A 15,119-nucleotide genomic window follows, 5' to 3' on the forward strand; every position below is an offset into this window, starting at 1 on the left:
AAAACTCGTTTTGAGCTCTATAACAACAACTAGATTTGTTGGTTGCACCGAATTTGGAGGCCAAAATAAAACTGTTTCAATGTGTATTATGCAATTTTTTTATTTTATCAAATTTAGGATTTTCAGTTTTTATGATTTTGAGTTTGTTTGTGACCGGGTTAGACTTTTTGATATGTAATTTTCAAATTTGATATTTGTAATTATGATGTGCTTTTTTAGACATGTTTTACGATGTAATTATGAAATTTTTGATCGATTTTTCGGTTTTCTTGTTCAAAAGCTATTTGAATGTATAGTTTTCGAAATTCAGATATGTTTTTTTAGATTTTTGAGTAATTTTTTTATTATTGATATTCTAAGGTATTTCAATATATCTATTTATTCATAACATGTTATTTTCAATATAGTTTTTACAAATTGATTTTTTCGATTCGAATTCAAAAATACGAATTGCTTCTTTCCGAACGAATCCATAGTAATTGATATTAAATAAAAATGAGAGTGAAAGTAAGTATTTAAGTGATATAAGAAATATATGTAATGAGAGTGAGAATGAGAGAGTTTATATAAATGAGATGAGGGGAGGGGTAATTTTGACATTTTAGAAAAAGTTATGTGCATTTTTGCTTGAAAATAGTGAATTTGGGCATTTTTGTTTAATGGGGGGGTATTTTGGCCATTTTTTATAATTTCCCTTTTCTTTATATACAAGTTTTTTTATTATTTTATTATGTAATTACGATATTCATCCATCATAAATAAGACATTTTTAATACAACTTTAAAGGTATTGCCATTGTTTTCAATTAATTTGAAAATAAATATAAATTATTTAAAATAAATATTATTTTGATATATATACATATATATATATACACACACACAAAAAAAATAAAATTATGTATACATATTTTGAGTACATAAATTGATAGACATTTAATATGTGTCATCAAATGAATGAGTGATTTTAAATCAAAGATAAGTAAATATTCAATCACATAATAATATATTATATATATATATTTATTTATATATACAGAAATAAATATACATAATATTACTTTGATATATAATGATAAATGACAAGCGAGCCCACAGAAAACCTATAAAGGCATGACCCAGGAGCTGTGCCTCGGGCCTAAACATGACCCCATCCCCTAGCACGGTGGACCTGACAATATCATAGTCGGCCCAGCATAGCCCGTTAATCATGGCATTTCATCTGAATTGGATTATCTACTTAGTTCTATCTTTTAATTGTGTTATGTTGAAAGCATGTATTTAATTTATTTTTATATTTATGTTTAAGATTTATTCAATTGGATTTGTGATGTTCAGGTTTGGATATATTATCTCATTTATTTCATTATATTTTTAAGTGTGCATACAAAATTGTCAACCCCTTTGATTATAAATTTGATGACTTTAAAATATAAAAATAATACATTTAAGTGAATTTCAAATCATATAGATTATTTATATTGATGTAAAACCCCACCATGTTGGTGGGCATACAGCCCATTGGAGGAGGTCCTTTGATTTTGGTTATTTGAGTCTTCAAACTACTAGTCAAGTTTCAAAATTAGGGATGGTAACAGGGAAAGACAAGGAAGAGATCTCAATCTTCGTCCTCATCCCTATAAGAGATATTAATTTTTGTCCTCAGTTTGTCTTTGTTACGATGATAAAAATGATTTTTTGTCTTTTCTTCACAAAAAAAAATCTCTTCACTATCCCTTTTCCATCCCCTCGGAAAAAAATATCTTCTCCATACTTGCAAAGAAAAATATTTTCTTTATATCTTCTAAATATAATATAAATATATTAAATAACAAAATTAAGTAAAATTAAAACTAATCTACTATTTTAAATATTACAAATATAATATATTAATTATTTTAATATACACAACAAAAATTTAAATAAATTTGAAAAAATAAATAATCTAAAATTATAAAGATATGTTAGTGTTTTAAATAAATATATTAATATAAAGAGACAAGAATAAATGTAAGACGAGGAAGGGACACATGTATTTATGTCTCTGATTATAAGGTTTTTTTATTCTTATCTCTATTTCTTTTTTAATTTTTATCAAAGAATTCTTTCTTTATTAGGACAAGGGAGGATCAAAACCTAAAATTCGAGCCAAAATTACCGCCTCTATTCAAAATGCTTGCTGGCCGGCGTTGATTGATATAATAATAAGTCAAAACATTCTCTTTTTAAAATTGCAATTTGCTGGAGTTTCCAATTTTTTTAGATATTTTTTACTTGGTCCTTATATTTTTACATGTTTATTTTCTTATATCCTACTCCTAGTTTCTTCATTCATCTCACTTATTCATGGACGTTTCAAAAAGCATTTTCTTACAAAATTTTTAAAAAAATGTCATTTTTGCATACATGTTTAAGATCCGAGTCAATAAAAACAAGATAGAAAACTAGAAAATATTTTCGAACTGAAAACCGACATTTTTGTCTTCACTTCATCTATATTTTAGGTCTCAAAAAACAAATAAATTAAAATTTAGGCACAATAAAACTAAAAGGGAAGAGGAAAGTCACTATCGGGCGAAGAAAGGCACGCAGAGTCGCGTAGGAGGGCGGTTTGGTCGGTTCGTCAGTGGCCGCCACCTTTGAGACCATAAAGCTTTTCATTATTCTGAATTACTTTGCAATTACAATTTCCCCCTCTATTATTTTAATAATTTCATAAATACCATTCTTTCTAATTTCGACCACCTCTCTCTTTCTATTATTTAAAAATACAAATATATTACTTATAAATAATTAGGGGAGATGATGTACGTACACATGCTCAGATTTTAATTTTGAGTTTATTAATGTTGGATCTACGGAAATTTGAATAAAATTTATTCAAATTTAAAAATAAATTTGATTCAATCTAACTCTAAATGAATTTAACTCAAACAAATCAAAGCCTAAGCTTGACTTTAAAAGTTAAAATTTTTTGAATTCGAATTCAAATTTTAAGTATGTTCAATTCATTAAGCTTAAAAATTTGAAATTTTCTATATAAATAAATTAAAACGACGTTATTTTAATAAATATGTATTAAAATAATATCGTTTTAATTTTTTTTTACTATAGTATTGAATCGAATTTAAATTTAATTTTTCTCAAATTAATCCAATTCTAATTCAGTTTGACTCAATTCTAACTTTAAATTGATCCAGTTAAACATTCTTTGCAACAAAGGTATATGATCGTAAAATCACATATTATAAAATTTTATGAACTGTAATCACCATGTTATTTCAGCTCCGTTTTAACTTTACAGCTAGATGGCAGCCAACTTAATAATTTGTAAGCTTCTGCCGTCAACTGAAATGGCATGTGAAGTTGTGCTTTTCTTTGTAGTTATCATCAATCTTACAACATAACTTCAAAACTACTTAATTAGGCTATTTGAATATGCACATTTATAAAGAAAACATTGATTTATTTCATATAATAAATTTTTCTTTATAACAAACGGCAAGAAAAAATTGTGAATTGAGATCAGAAGACGGTAAATTAAGGGAGGTAGGTGGAGGGAAATTTGAGGGGCAAAATTGGAACTAGAAAAAGAAAACGCCAGCGTTGGGAGGCTCTCATTGTGTGATTGGTTAATTTAAAGACCCCACACCGCAACTCAGTGGAGTCATCCCTCATTTCTTGAAATACTTTATAAGCCACCATTTCTCCCTCTCTTACCTTTCAATTTCTCTTTCCCTTCCTCAACAAAGAAATCTCTTATTATTTATTCATAAAAAGAAAACTCTGAACACTTCTTAAACGCAAAGCAATTCACCTTTCCATTCAGGCAAGCCATCTCTCTCAACTCAGTTTTCCTTTTAGTATTATTATTATTTTTTTCATTTTTGTTCAGTTTCCTGTATCAGTGAATGAATGATCAGTATCACTATCTTTTACCTGCCTTCTTGTCTCTGTTTCTGTGTTTTGTTTTTGTGATCTGGATCTATGTGATCATCTTCTTACTCTTTTTTTCATGTTTTATGAAACTGTTTCCTCTGTTTTCGTTTTTGTGTTGTGATCTTTGTTTGTTTGCTGTGATTACTGCTTCTGGATTGATGTGATCAGCTGCTTCGAATCTTCCAGTTATTTGAATTTTGAATTTAAATTTTTTTACTCTTTTACTTGCTTCTTCTTTATCTGTTTTATGAAATTGATGCCGTTGTTTCCGTTTTCGTTTTTATATTTTGATCTCTGTTTCGAATCGATTCTTACTGAGACCAGCTCCATCGTAGTTCATTTGATCTTTCAATCTCACTTCGAGTGAACTGGACACTCATTGATGATCTTCTTTGATTTAATTTTTTTAAATTTTTGTAAAATTTAATCTGTTTGTTTGTTGAAGAAAAGTAATGCAATCTTTGTTTGTTTCCGATTCTTTTCCTCACTTTTTTGACTACATATAACTCTGATTGTACTGTGATTGTAACGCCTCACCTTAATGGAATCAATAATTTCATTAAAAGAACCCATCCTGTTTTACTTTTCATTTTTTAAGTAATTCTGCCTTATATTGATACTGCCTTCCGCCTTTGGACTGCTTGTAATTTAGGCTAAAATTATCAATTTAAACGAAAATAGTTTCAACTGCTATTTTTATAAGAAACTCTATTTTGCATACTTTTAGACGTATTTTAAAGGGCTGATAGCTATAAGATTGAGCTGTCAAGCGCTTTAATTTTGAAGTTGAAATAAAGAACAAAAATTAAGCTAAAGAGATTGGCTGCCTACTACGCCTTTAGTGGGCTCCAATCTCAATGCCTTCTCTTCGGTGAATTTAAGCAAATAAAGCAAACTTTGATCTTATAAAATTTCTCTCAATATTTGTATTTGTAGGTCCTGCACCGCCAGAACTTATGCTATTATTTTTCTTTTGAAAATCATTTGTGACATGGAAATATAATCTACCGGTTGTGATATCAGCTTAACGTTTCTTATGTTATAAATATGATATTTATTACAGGTTAGGTTGTTTAATTTCTGAAATTTGTTAAACGTTTGTACGCGATATTGTGAAATTTGAGTTTATTGTTTTTGTGTTGGCGGTACCCGATCTGCCAACTCTAATGGCTGCACATGACCCAGTTGCATGTGATTTTGGATTTGATAGATTAAATAGTCCAAATGTTTCATACAATAATCTGCTTTTGTTTCCTTATAATTCTTTACAATTTTTTTGTTGTCAAATAAATAGAATTAAGAGTGAATTAGGCTTGTGTATGTCTTTTATAGTCTTTATTCATGATGGGTCCATTTGAATTTTATTTCAATTGTATTTTCTTATATGCTTTACGAAAAGTTAGATATATAAACACATCCATCAAGTTACAAGGCTCTGGACTTATAAGTAGGCCGGCAATGGCTTACTGGTTCCGACATTAACTTAGTCAAGGTGTCGAATCAAGTCTTGACAAACGTTATTTTAAAATGAATTATGAGAGAAAACCTAAATCCTACACGTAATGCTAAGCATCGATAGCAAAAGATGGAACAAGCAATAAATATTCCTTAATTTAGTTGGTTAAATTTTGAAGAAAATATGGTTAGGCTATTGGGCTTTAGAGTTCGATTGAAATAAAGCGAATCAAGGCTGGGAAAGACGCCAAAAATTTAACTTCAGGTGAAAAAGGTAGAGGACAAATTAAGACAGGCTGTTTTAAGATTTGGACGCCTATCAACGACGCACACTGAGATGCTTTTGTCACACGCGTTACAGAATTCAAAGTGAAACAAGTTAAACAGATTATTTAGTCTAGTTTTTAGGATGGAATAATCTATTATATTTTATGATATTTTTTATATTATTCACATTATTTGATAAATAATAAAATATTTTATTAACATTTTATTATGAAAGATATTAAAATAATTTTAATTTTATTACAGTGTTACTTGGTAAATCAATTTTCTTTTTTAATTAAAATATGATAAACGTTAATCCTTCAATATGATTATTTTACCTTCACTTATATGATTTTAAGACAAAAGACCTTTATTTTGAATTAAAATTACAAACTATCCAAACCCATCATTAACCACCATCTACCAACGTGTCAATAAGACTAACATTTATCGTTGTGAGTGAGAGATAGAGAGTTGAATATTGTCATTGTGCGAAAATGCTAGAGTTTGTTGTTGTGGTAAGAAGATACAAAGATATGTGCTAGATTTTAGATCGATTGTCCCTCACGGTTAGGGTTGATTCGAACCGAATCGAGCTCGAGTTCGGTTCGGTTCAAATATGGATGGCTCGAGTTCGAGTTCGGCTAAGGTCGGCTCGTTTCAGGCTTAAATTTGGTTCGATTCGATTCGGTTCATTTTTCGTTATTAAAACGATATCATTTTTAATATATATTAGTCAAAATGACGTCGTTTTGTATGAAAAATTTTAATTAGAAAATCTGTCAAGTAGCTTAAGCTTGATCAAGCTTGGCTAAGCTCGGCTCGTTTCGGGCTCGACCGAGCTGAGCTCAAGCTCGAGCTCGAGTCCAACCCTACTCACGATGTTGCTCTCATTATCATTTGAAGTTTGGATAGTTTTTCTATTGTTTTGATCGATGGTGGTTAGTTTTCTCGTAATTTTTGATTAGCGACCAATGATTTTTTTTGATGATGGGTAATATTTTATTAAATCCTTACTCTGTGATTTATTACCCGTTTGCCTTTTACCATTTCTTCTACAACATCATCTTTAATTTATTACATTTTCCGTTTTTCTTCATTGTTTTTATTTAGTTTAACATATAGAGGTGTTTAAATAAAATAATATTTCAATGTTTCTTTAATAATACTAATAGAGCACAATAATAGTTTATATGCTAATTTTTCCAAATATGATACTAATTTAATTTTAAACCATTAATATTCAAGGTAATTCAATTTTTTCTTTTTGTTTTTGTAGCTCATATTAACTAAATTATCTTATAAAAAATGCACCAAATCTCTTTGCAAGGAAGGTTCTTAATACTCTAACTAAACTAGCCAAGCCCATAGGTATCTAGAATTTTTTGCCAAATTTAGCTTAGCATTTCTGTGAATTAATTGTCAATTAATACGCTAACCTAATCAAACCCACAACAAATCAAGCCCATAGATAATTAGAATTTTTTTTTTTAACCAAATTTAGCTAAGCATTAGTGTGAATTAACTATTAATTTGTGAAACTTACAGAGAGAAAGTCCATCTAGCTGCAGTCGGGTTTAACATGGAAGAAGCGATACAAGGGAGTTCAGAAATTCCAGAGTTAAAGTCAGTTGAGGCCGTTGCTGACCCAGTCAAGGTAAACACTTGTTCCTTATATTTATGCACTTTTTTCATGGGTGACATTGCAACAAATGATTGTTGGGTGAAATGGGTATAAGAGACGAATTCCCCGAATTGTTAGTTAACAAGAATTAAGCTGCGAAAAATCATAACAGAGAACTGAATAACTTGAAGTTAATAGAATAACATACTAATAGGAACAATCTGATCATGCAATTGTATAAAACCTTGAATTAAAAAATATATATATAAAGACCTTCCAGTACAACCAAGCGGAAGGGAGTATAAAGATCATGGCATTTGTTTCTCTAATTATGATAAAATGCTTAAACCATGAAGCAATAAAGATTTGGTGATGATTTTTGTCACAATATTGACATCATGATTTTAAAGCCTGATCAGACTAGCCAGTTCACCTCAATCTAGAACTGTCGGTGGCAATGGCCTGGGGTAGCGGTTAGCCATTGATCTATTTTAAATTTTGCTTCAATTGAGAAACTTGCATCGAGTCACAGGTAAATCACCTGCTTAAAGGGGGAATGAATAGTTAGCAATAGCAAAATCAACATAAAAAATAATTGAGATTAGTGTTAGAAATAAATCAAATGATGAGATCAAAATAAAAAAATGATGAGATCAATGTTAAAAATATTGAGATTGACGATATAATTAAATCAAATGATGAGATTTACATTAAAAATTATGATATCAATGTTGAGAGGAGCTAAAAATGACAACTTTTTACTTGAAGGAGTTGTTGACAAGAAGAGTGATGGGTAGGGTTTTTTCACCACTCTTTTTTTATTCTCATTTACAAAACTATTACTTTAATCTTTCCACAAAATATATATCAGTTTCATCTTTAAAAGAAAAACTAACAGCACCATCCCTAAACATTTTGCCTACCACTACTGATCCAGTCGATTGGACCGGCGGCTGACCCGGATCAGACCCTTGAGTGGGTCAAAGTACGGGTTGGGTATTAAAATATTGTTTGACACATAATGTTGGAATAAATTGGTTTAAAATCAGCCAGGATTTGCATAGAATGTTAATTTTGAGAACTCTTAGAGGCTGTTTGGTTGGATTATTTTAAAAATTATCTTAGTAATTTATCTTTTATTATTTACATTATCATGTTTGATTTGTCAATAATAAAATATTACAGTAATCTTCTATTATTAATATTAATGTGACAAGTAATATAGGTAGTAATCTAATTATCACATTTATCTTAAATATTAAAAGATTACGAAGGTAATCTTGATTTTATTATAATTATATTATTATTTATTAATTTTTAAGGCAAAAATAAATTTATTTTTTATTAATATAACAAATATTTAAAAATAATTATATTCAAGAGCATTTAAGTAAAATAATTTACTAGTATTCTTTTATTACCGTTAACCAAACACATTAATTATTTATATCATTTATTTTTATCAAATTTTATTAAACATAATAATCATTTATACCCAGTAATCTTTTTAATAATCTATGTTCAAAGTAATCTCTTTGTTTTGACAATAAAATATTACTCAAATCAAATGTCTTCTTACAGGTAATAAACGGAGATATGCAAGAAGTTGGAAAAGAAGGGAAGAAAGAAGAGGAGGAAAATACCTTAGATGGTGAATTTATAAAAGTAGAGAAGGAATCATTGGATCTAAAGGATGTTTCTCATGTAGCGGAGATAGCAGCGGTGGAAGATAAACCATCTGTAGTTGAAAGAAGCTCAAGTGGTTCCAGCAGAGATTTACTAGAAGCCCAGGAGAAGATGAAAGAACTTGAGCTTGAACTGGAAAGAGTTGCAGCTGCATTGAAGCATTCGGAATCTGAGAATACAACACTGAAGGATGAGGTTTTACTTACGGAAAAAAAGTTGGAAGGAAGTGAAAAGAAATATCAAGAGCTCGAACTGAGTCACAAGAAATTGCAAGAGCAGATTGTTGAAGCTGGGGAGAACTACAGTTCACAGCACAATGCTTTGCAAGAAACTCTGCGAGCTCAAGAGGCAAAGCACAAGGAACTGATTGAGGTAAAAGAAGCGTTTGATGGTCTAAGCCTTGATCTGGAAGGATCACGAAAGAGAATGCAAGAGTTGGAGGATGAGCTGCAACTTTCTGTTGGAGAAGCTCGGAAGTTTGAGGAACTGCACAAACAAAGTGGTTCACATGCAGAATCAGAGACACAAAGGGCCTCGGAATTTGAGAGGTTGCTTGAAGTGGCAAATGCAACTATAAAAGAAATGGAAGGTCAGATGGCTACCCTACAAGAAGAGCTCAAGGGCTTGTACGAGAAGATTGCTGAGAATCAGAAGGTAGAAGAAGAACTAACGAGCACCAAAGCAAATCTTTTTGCGACTCAAGAAGAGTTTGCACTTTCAAAATCGCAAGTGCTGGACTTGGAACAAAGACTATCTTCAACTGAAGCTCTAGTAAGTGAACTGACTCAGGAATTGGAACTCAAAAGGGCATCAGAATCGCAGGTGAAAGAAGAAATCTCTGCCGTTAATGATCTGCTCACCTTGACTAAGATAGAGCTTGAAGCGAAGGTTTCTGAGTTGGAAGATATCAAGTTGAAGCTACAAAAGGAAGTCAATACTAGGGAATCAGTTGAAGCTGGTTTGAAAGCCCAGGAAGCACAGGTCTCAACCGTACAGGAAAATCTGGCTAAAGTAACTGAAGAGAGGGAAGCAATTGAAGCAGCCATGGCTGATCTTACCAGTAATTTAGCAATGACAAAGGAATTGTGCAGTGAACTTGAGGAAAAACTGAAGATCTCAAATGAGAATTTCAGTAAAACAGATTCTCTATTGTCTCAAGCTTTGTCTAATAATGCTGAGCTTGAACAGAAGTTGAAGTCTCTAGAGGACCTCCATAATGAGTCCGGAGCTGCAGCAGTAATTGCCACTCAAAAAAATCTTGAGCTTGAAGATGTAATTCGAGCATCAAATGAAGCAGCTGAAGAGGCAAAATCAAAATGGAGAGAGCTTGAGACACGCTTTATAGCAGCAGAACAAAGGAATGTGGAACTTGAGCAACAGTTGAACCTAGTTGCACTTAAATGCAGTGATGCTGAGAGAGAAGTTAGAGAATTCTCTGAGAAGATCCCTGATCTCAGTGCTGCATTAAAAGCAGCCGATGAAGAAAAGAAACAGCTGGGTGACCAAATGCAAAGTTACCAGGAAAAGATAACCCAGCTGGAATCAACCCTAAACCATTCACTTTCACGGAATTCTGAGCTTGAGGGGGAGTTGAAGATTGTGAAGGAGAGAAGTGCTGAACATGAAGACAGAGCCAATATGAGTCATCAGCGCAGCATTGAACTAGAAGATTTGTTTCAGACATCTCATTCCAAAGTAGAGGAGGCTGGCAAGAAAGTGAATGAGTTGGAGCTGTTGCTTGAAGCAGAGAAGTACAGGATTCAGGAACTTGAAGATCAAATAAGCACATTAGAGAAGAAATGTGAGGACACAGAAGCAGAATCCAACAAACACTGTGATAAGGTATCTGAACTGGCATCAGAACTTAAGGCATTCCAGGAAAGAGCATCAAGCTTAGAAGTTGCACTGCAGATGGCAAATGATAAGGAGAGGGATTTGACAGAATCCCTGAACGTTACAACAGATGAGAAGAAAAAGTTAGAAGACTCATCAAACAGTTACAGTGAAAAGCTCGCTGAAGCTGAAAATCTATTGGAAGTCTTGAGGAAAGATTTAAGTCTGACACAAGGTAGACTTGAAAATATTGAGAATGATCTTACTGCTGCTGGATTGAGAGAAAGTGAGACGATGGAGAAACTTAAGTTTGCTGAAGAGCAACTGGCACAACAAAGGAGGGTGTTAGAGGAAGCTACAGCCAGAAGCTCAGAACTTGAATCATTACATGCATCCCTGACAACAGAGGCAGAGCTTAAACTACAAGAAGCATTAGCAAACTTCAGCAGCAGGGATTCTGAGGCAAATTCGTTGATTGAAAAAGTGCAGCTTCTTGAAGATCAACTGAAGATTTATGAAGAGCAGGTAGCCAAAGAAGCTGGAAAATCTGCATCGTTGAAGGAAGAGTTGGATTCATGCTTGACCAAGCTGGCTACTTTAGAGAGTGAAAATGCAGGACTCGAGAGGCAGGTAGCAGAAGCAGCAAATAGAGCTTCAATCTCTTCCTCAGAGAATGAACTCTTGGTTGAGACAAACAATCATCTCAAAAGCAAGGTTGCCGAACTTGAGGAATTATTAAATTCTGCTATCTCTGAAAAGGAATTCACTTCCCAGCAACTTTCTTCTCATATGAACACTATTACAGAGTTAACAGATCAGCACTCAAGAGCATCAGAACTTCATTCTATAACCGAAGCTCGCTTCAAAGAAACAGAAACTCAATTGCACGAAGTCATTCAAAGATTCACTCAGAGAGATACCGAAGCCAATGACTTGAATGACAAGATAAATGTTCTTGAAAGCCAAATAAAAATGTATGAAGAACAGGTTCAAGAGGCATCAATGATTGCTGAAACTCGGAAAATCGAGTTGCAAGATACTGTCTTGAAGTTAAAAAATCTGGAAAGTATTGTCGAGGAGCTGCAAACCAGGTCAAGCCACTTCGAAAAAGAGAGTGGAGGATTGGCTGAGGCAAATGTGAAACTAACTCAGGATCTGGCTATGTATGAGACCAAACTGAGTGATTTACAAGCAAACCTTTCTGCAAACCTCACGGAGAAGGATGAAACAATTCAGCAGCTCACTGCATCAAAGAAGGATTTAGAACAGCAGCTAACTTCTGAAGTGCAGAGACTTCAATCTCAGGTCTGTGCGAGTGATATATTCTGATATGTAATGACATAATAATTCTTTTGTCACCTAATATTCTTAATTCATATTTTGTCTTCACACAGATTTATTCAGTCGCGGAAGAGAACAAATTGCTAAACGAAACATACCAAAACGCTAAGACGGAGCTTCAATCTCTAATCTCACAGCTCGAAGGACAACTGCAAGAACAGAAGGCAATTGAAGACACTTTAAAGAGCAAGATTGAAAGTCTTTCGGCTGAGGCTGCCGAGAAGTCAAATTTGGAAAATCGTCTCAGAGAAGTTGAAGAGCACTGGGTGACAGTTGAAACTCAATTGAAAGAAGAGGTATTTTTAACTCCAGAATAAGTTTCCAATAATCCAACTAAACATGACAATTATTCTGAGTTTTACGAACTCTGTAGGTTAAAAACGTGAAAGAAGCCGCCGCTGCAAGAGAGGCAGAACTAAATTTGAAATTGGAGGATCATGCTCATAAAGTCAGTGATAGAGATGCGTTGAATGAACAAGTGCTGCAACTTCAGAGAGATATACAACTTGCACAGATAACTGTTGCCGAAGTGGTTAGACTTAGACATTGCTACAATTTTATCTTCTTCTCTTTTTCGCTTTTGCCTTTTGATAGTGGATACAACAGCTTCCAACTACATACTTACAAGAGTATTAAAAGTAAACTCATGATATCAAATAGACTGTGACTGAATAAGTTGCTGTTTCCATCTTAACAGAAAGCAGCAAGTTCTCAGAAAGAAAGCGAACGAGAGGCCGCTCTGAAGCATTCCCTTGAGGAGCTCGAAGCTAAGAACAAAGAAGTCGAAAATCTAATCAAGCAAGTGAAAGAGCTTGAGCAGAAATTGCAAGCTAAACAGAAGGTCAGTTTATACCCAGCTGAACAAACACCATCAAAGAAACAAAACACAACTGGATTATTTGACATTATTTCTTTTAAAACAATATTTAATGGTGTTTGTTCAGCTTAAATATTTAATTATCAAATCTAAGTTCTTGTTCCAAGCTTGTTTTGGGTTTATTAGACGTAAGCTCAAATTTGAAGTCAAACAAGCTTCAGTTTGAATCTTGTGTCATCTCTAATAGGTAAACCATGTTGGCAGGTAGAAGTAGACAATCCGACTGAAACGAAGGAAGTAACGGAGGTGAGATCCAGAGACATCGGATCGACTCTTCCAACACCTACAAAACGAAAAAGCAAGAAAAAGTTAGAAGCAGCCGCTCACACTTCATCCTCCTCCTCTGTGCAAACACATACTCACGGCAACGATGTTTCTGCTGCCACAACATTCAAGTTCATCATCGGAGTAGCCCTGGTGTCTGTGATCATCGGCGTAATTCTTGGGAAACGATATTAGTTTTGGGATTGCGGTTTATGGTTTTGCATTGATATTTTTAGTTTCCTGGAAGTTGCGCACAGAAGAATGGAAAGCTTTGTTTGTATGCTTTCTTATTTCGATTTTGATTTTGAGGTTGATCAAGGAGTTTGGTTTTTTAATTTTTATACCTTGCCTGTATAAAAAAAAAAAAAAAATTGCAAATGATTCATGGAATCTGTGAAGTTTGGTGTATGTATGTCACCCAAAATCTTGTGAGATTGGTTATACTTTTCCCCGATTTAATAATATATTATGTAGCTTGATTTCCAAATATCATTTATTTATAGGCCAAAGGACTCATTCCCACCCAAGGTTTATCACATAGTTATTTTTATCTATTAAATTTTTAAAATCTAAATATTTATCTATCAAGCGTTTACTGTTAGAGTATAATTGTCATCTCCTTTACTCACCTAAATTTTAAAAACTAACAATTTTCTACAAGTTTAAATTTTGAAAATTTAAATTCCCTTTTAAGGTTTATTTTTTCCCTTTCTTTCTTTGACGGTTTTCTTTATCTTCGAGTGACTTTGTCTTCAGTCCATCTTCTTTCCCTATCACAAATGACAAAAGCCAAAGATGAAGGGAGGAGAATGAATTCATCTTTGTCTCTCTCACTCTTGTGCTAAATCTCAAATGATCGATTGGATAGGCACAACAAAGGCACGATTTGAATCGTCTCTGTCGTCGTTGCATAAGAGACCAATCGACACGAAGAGTGAGAGAGACAAAAAGGGATTCGTTTCATCTTTACCCTTTGTTATCTACAACAACTCTTTGGTTTGGCCTTCATCATCCACAACAGAAAAAGAAGATGGGTTGAAGACAAAGTTAGTTGAAGATAGAAAAGGTTGTTGGAGAAAGAAGGAAAAAATAATTCAAGTGGGAGAAATTTAAGTTTACAAAACTTATGTTGAAGGAAAAATGTTATTTTTTAAAAGTTAGGTAGAGAAAGGAAATAAAATTTTATTTTTTAATATTATATATTAAATAATAATTATACCCTTAGAAGTAACAAAATTTTCTTACAATAATAGTTAACGGGATAAAATTTTGAATTTTTAAAACTTAAGAAGTGAGAGTTAACAATATATTAAACCTGAGGTGGGAATAAGTCTTTTGACCTTTTTTCTTATTAAAAATAGACTCAAGTCTCCATTCCTTTTTTAGATAGCAAAATGAATACTATATGTAAGACAATAAAATTATATACATACATTTTTAAATACATAATAATGTAAATAAATAAAATTATCGTTATGTGAATAAAAACTTTTGAATCAATAATAAAATTGTATCTAATTATATAATAATATATCATTTATATATTTAAATATTTTGATACTAAAAAAACAAACCTACAAATAATAATAGATTAACATAAAAAGATTGTGATTAATTTAAGCCTAAAAATTAACAAAATTGATAAAATATTAAAATTTTTATAATAAAAATTTGAATGTAAATTACTATTATGTTTGTAAAATCCTGGTTTAGTTTATGTATCTAACAAGGCCAAACGACTATTTCCCACCCAAGGTATGTTGTAATATCAAGTTTCCACTCTTTAACTATGTAAAAATCAAACACCCACCCATGACCAGTTAAATTTAACAGA

The 15,119-nt window shown here is 32.2% G+C and overlaps 1 protein-coding gene across 1 annotated transcript; it reads left to right on the top strand.

Annotated features, from left to right (window-relative positions):
- The first annotated feature begins 3,675 nt into the window (after nt 1–3,675).
- On the top strand, nt 3,676–13,772 carry LOC123210400 (COP1-interactive protein 1). The gene is made up of 7 exons (XM_044628738.1): nt 3,676–3,828; nt 7,209–7,317; nt 8,866–12,108; nt 12,198–12,440; nt 12,518–12,676; nt 12,842–12,985; nt 13,226–13,772. The coding sequence occupies exons 2-7, from the start codon at nt 7,243–7,245 to the stop codon at nt 13,478–13,480; spliced, it is 4,119 nt and encodes a 1,372-aa protein (XP_044484673.1). The 5' UTR covers nt 3,676–3,828; nt 7,209–7,242; the 3' UTR covers nt 13,481–13,772.
- Nucleotides 13,773–15,119: the final 1,347 nt, after the last annotated feature.

This window comes from Mangifera indica, chromosome 1, assembly GCF_011075055.1.
Source record: "Mangifera indica cultivar Alphonso chromosome 1, CATAS_Mindica_2.1, whole genome shotgun sequence".
Lineage (NCBI taxonomy): Eukaryota > Viridiplantae > Streptophyta > Magnoliopsida > Sapindales > Anacardiaceae > Mangifera > Mangifera indica.

Bases quoted from the DNA above. Each gene is read 5' to 3' on its own strand.
- LOC123210400 (XM_044628738.1), top strand. From the start codon at position 7,243: ATGGAAGAAGCGATACAAGGGAGTTCAGAAATTCCAGAGTTAAAGTCA. The intron at 12,441-12,517 runs GTATTTTTAACT...CGAACTCTGTAG, and splicing joins AAACTCAATTGAAAGAAGAG to GTTAAAAACGTGAAAGAAGC. The intron at 12,677-12,841 runs GTTAGACTTAGA...CCATCTTAACAG, and splicing joins AGATAACTGTTGCCGAAGTG to AAAGCAGCAAGTTCTCAGAA.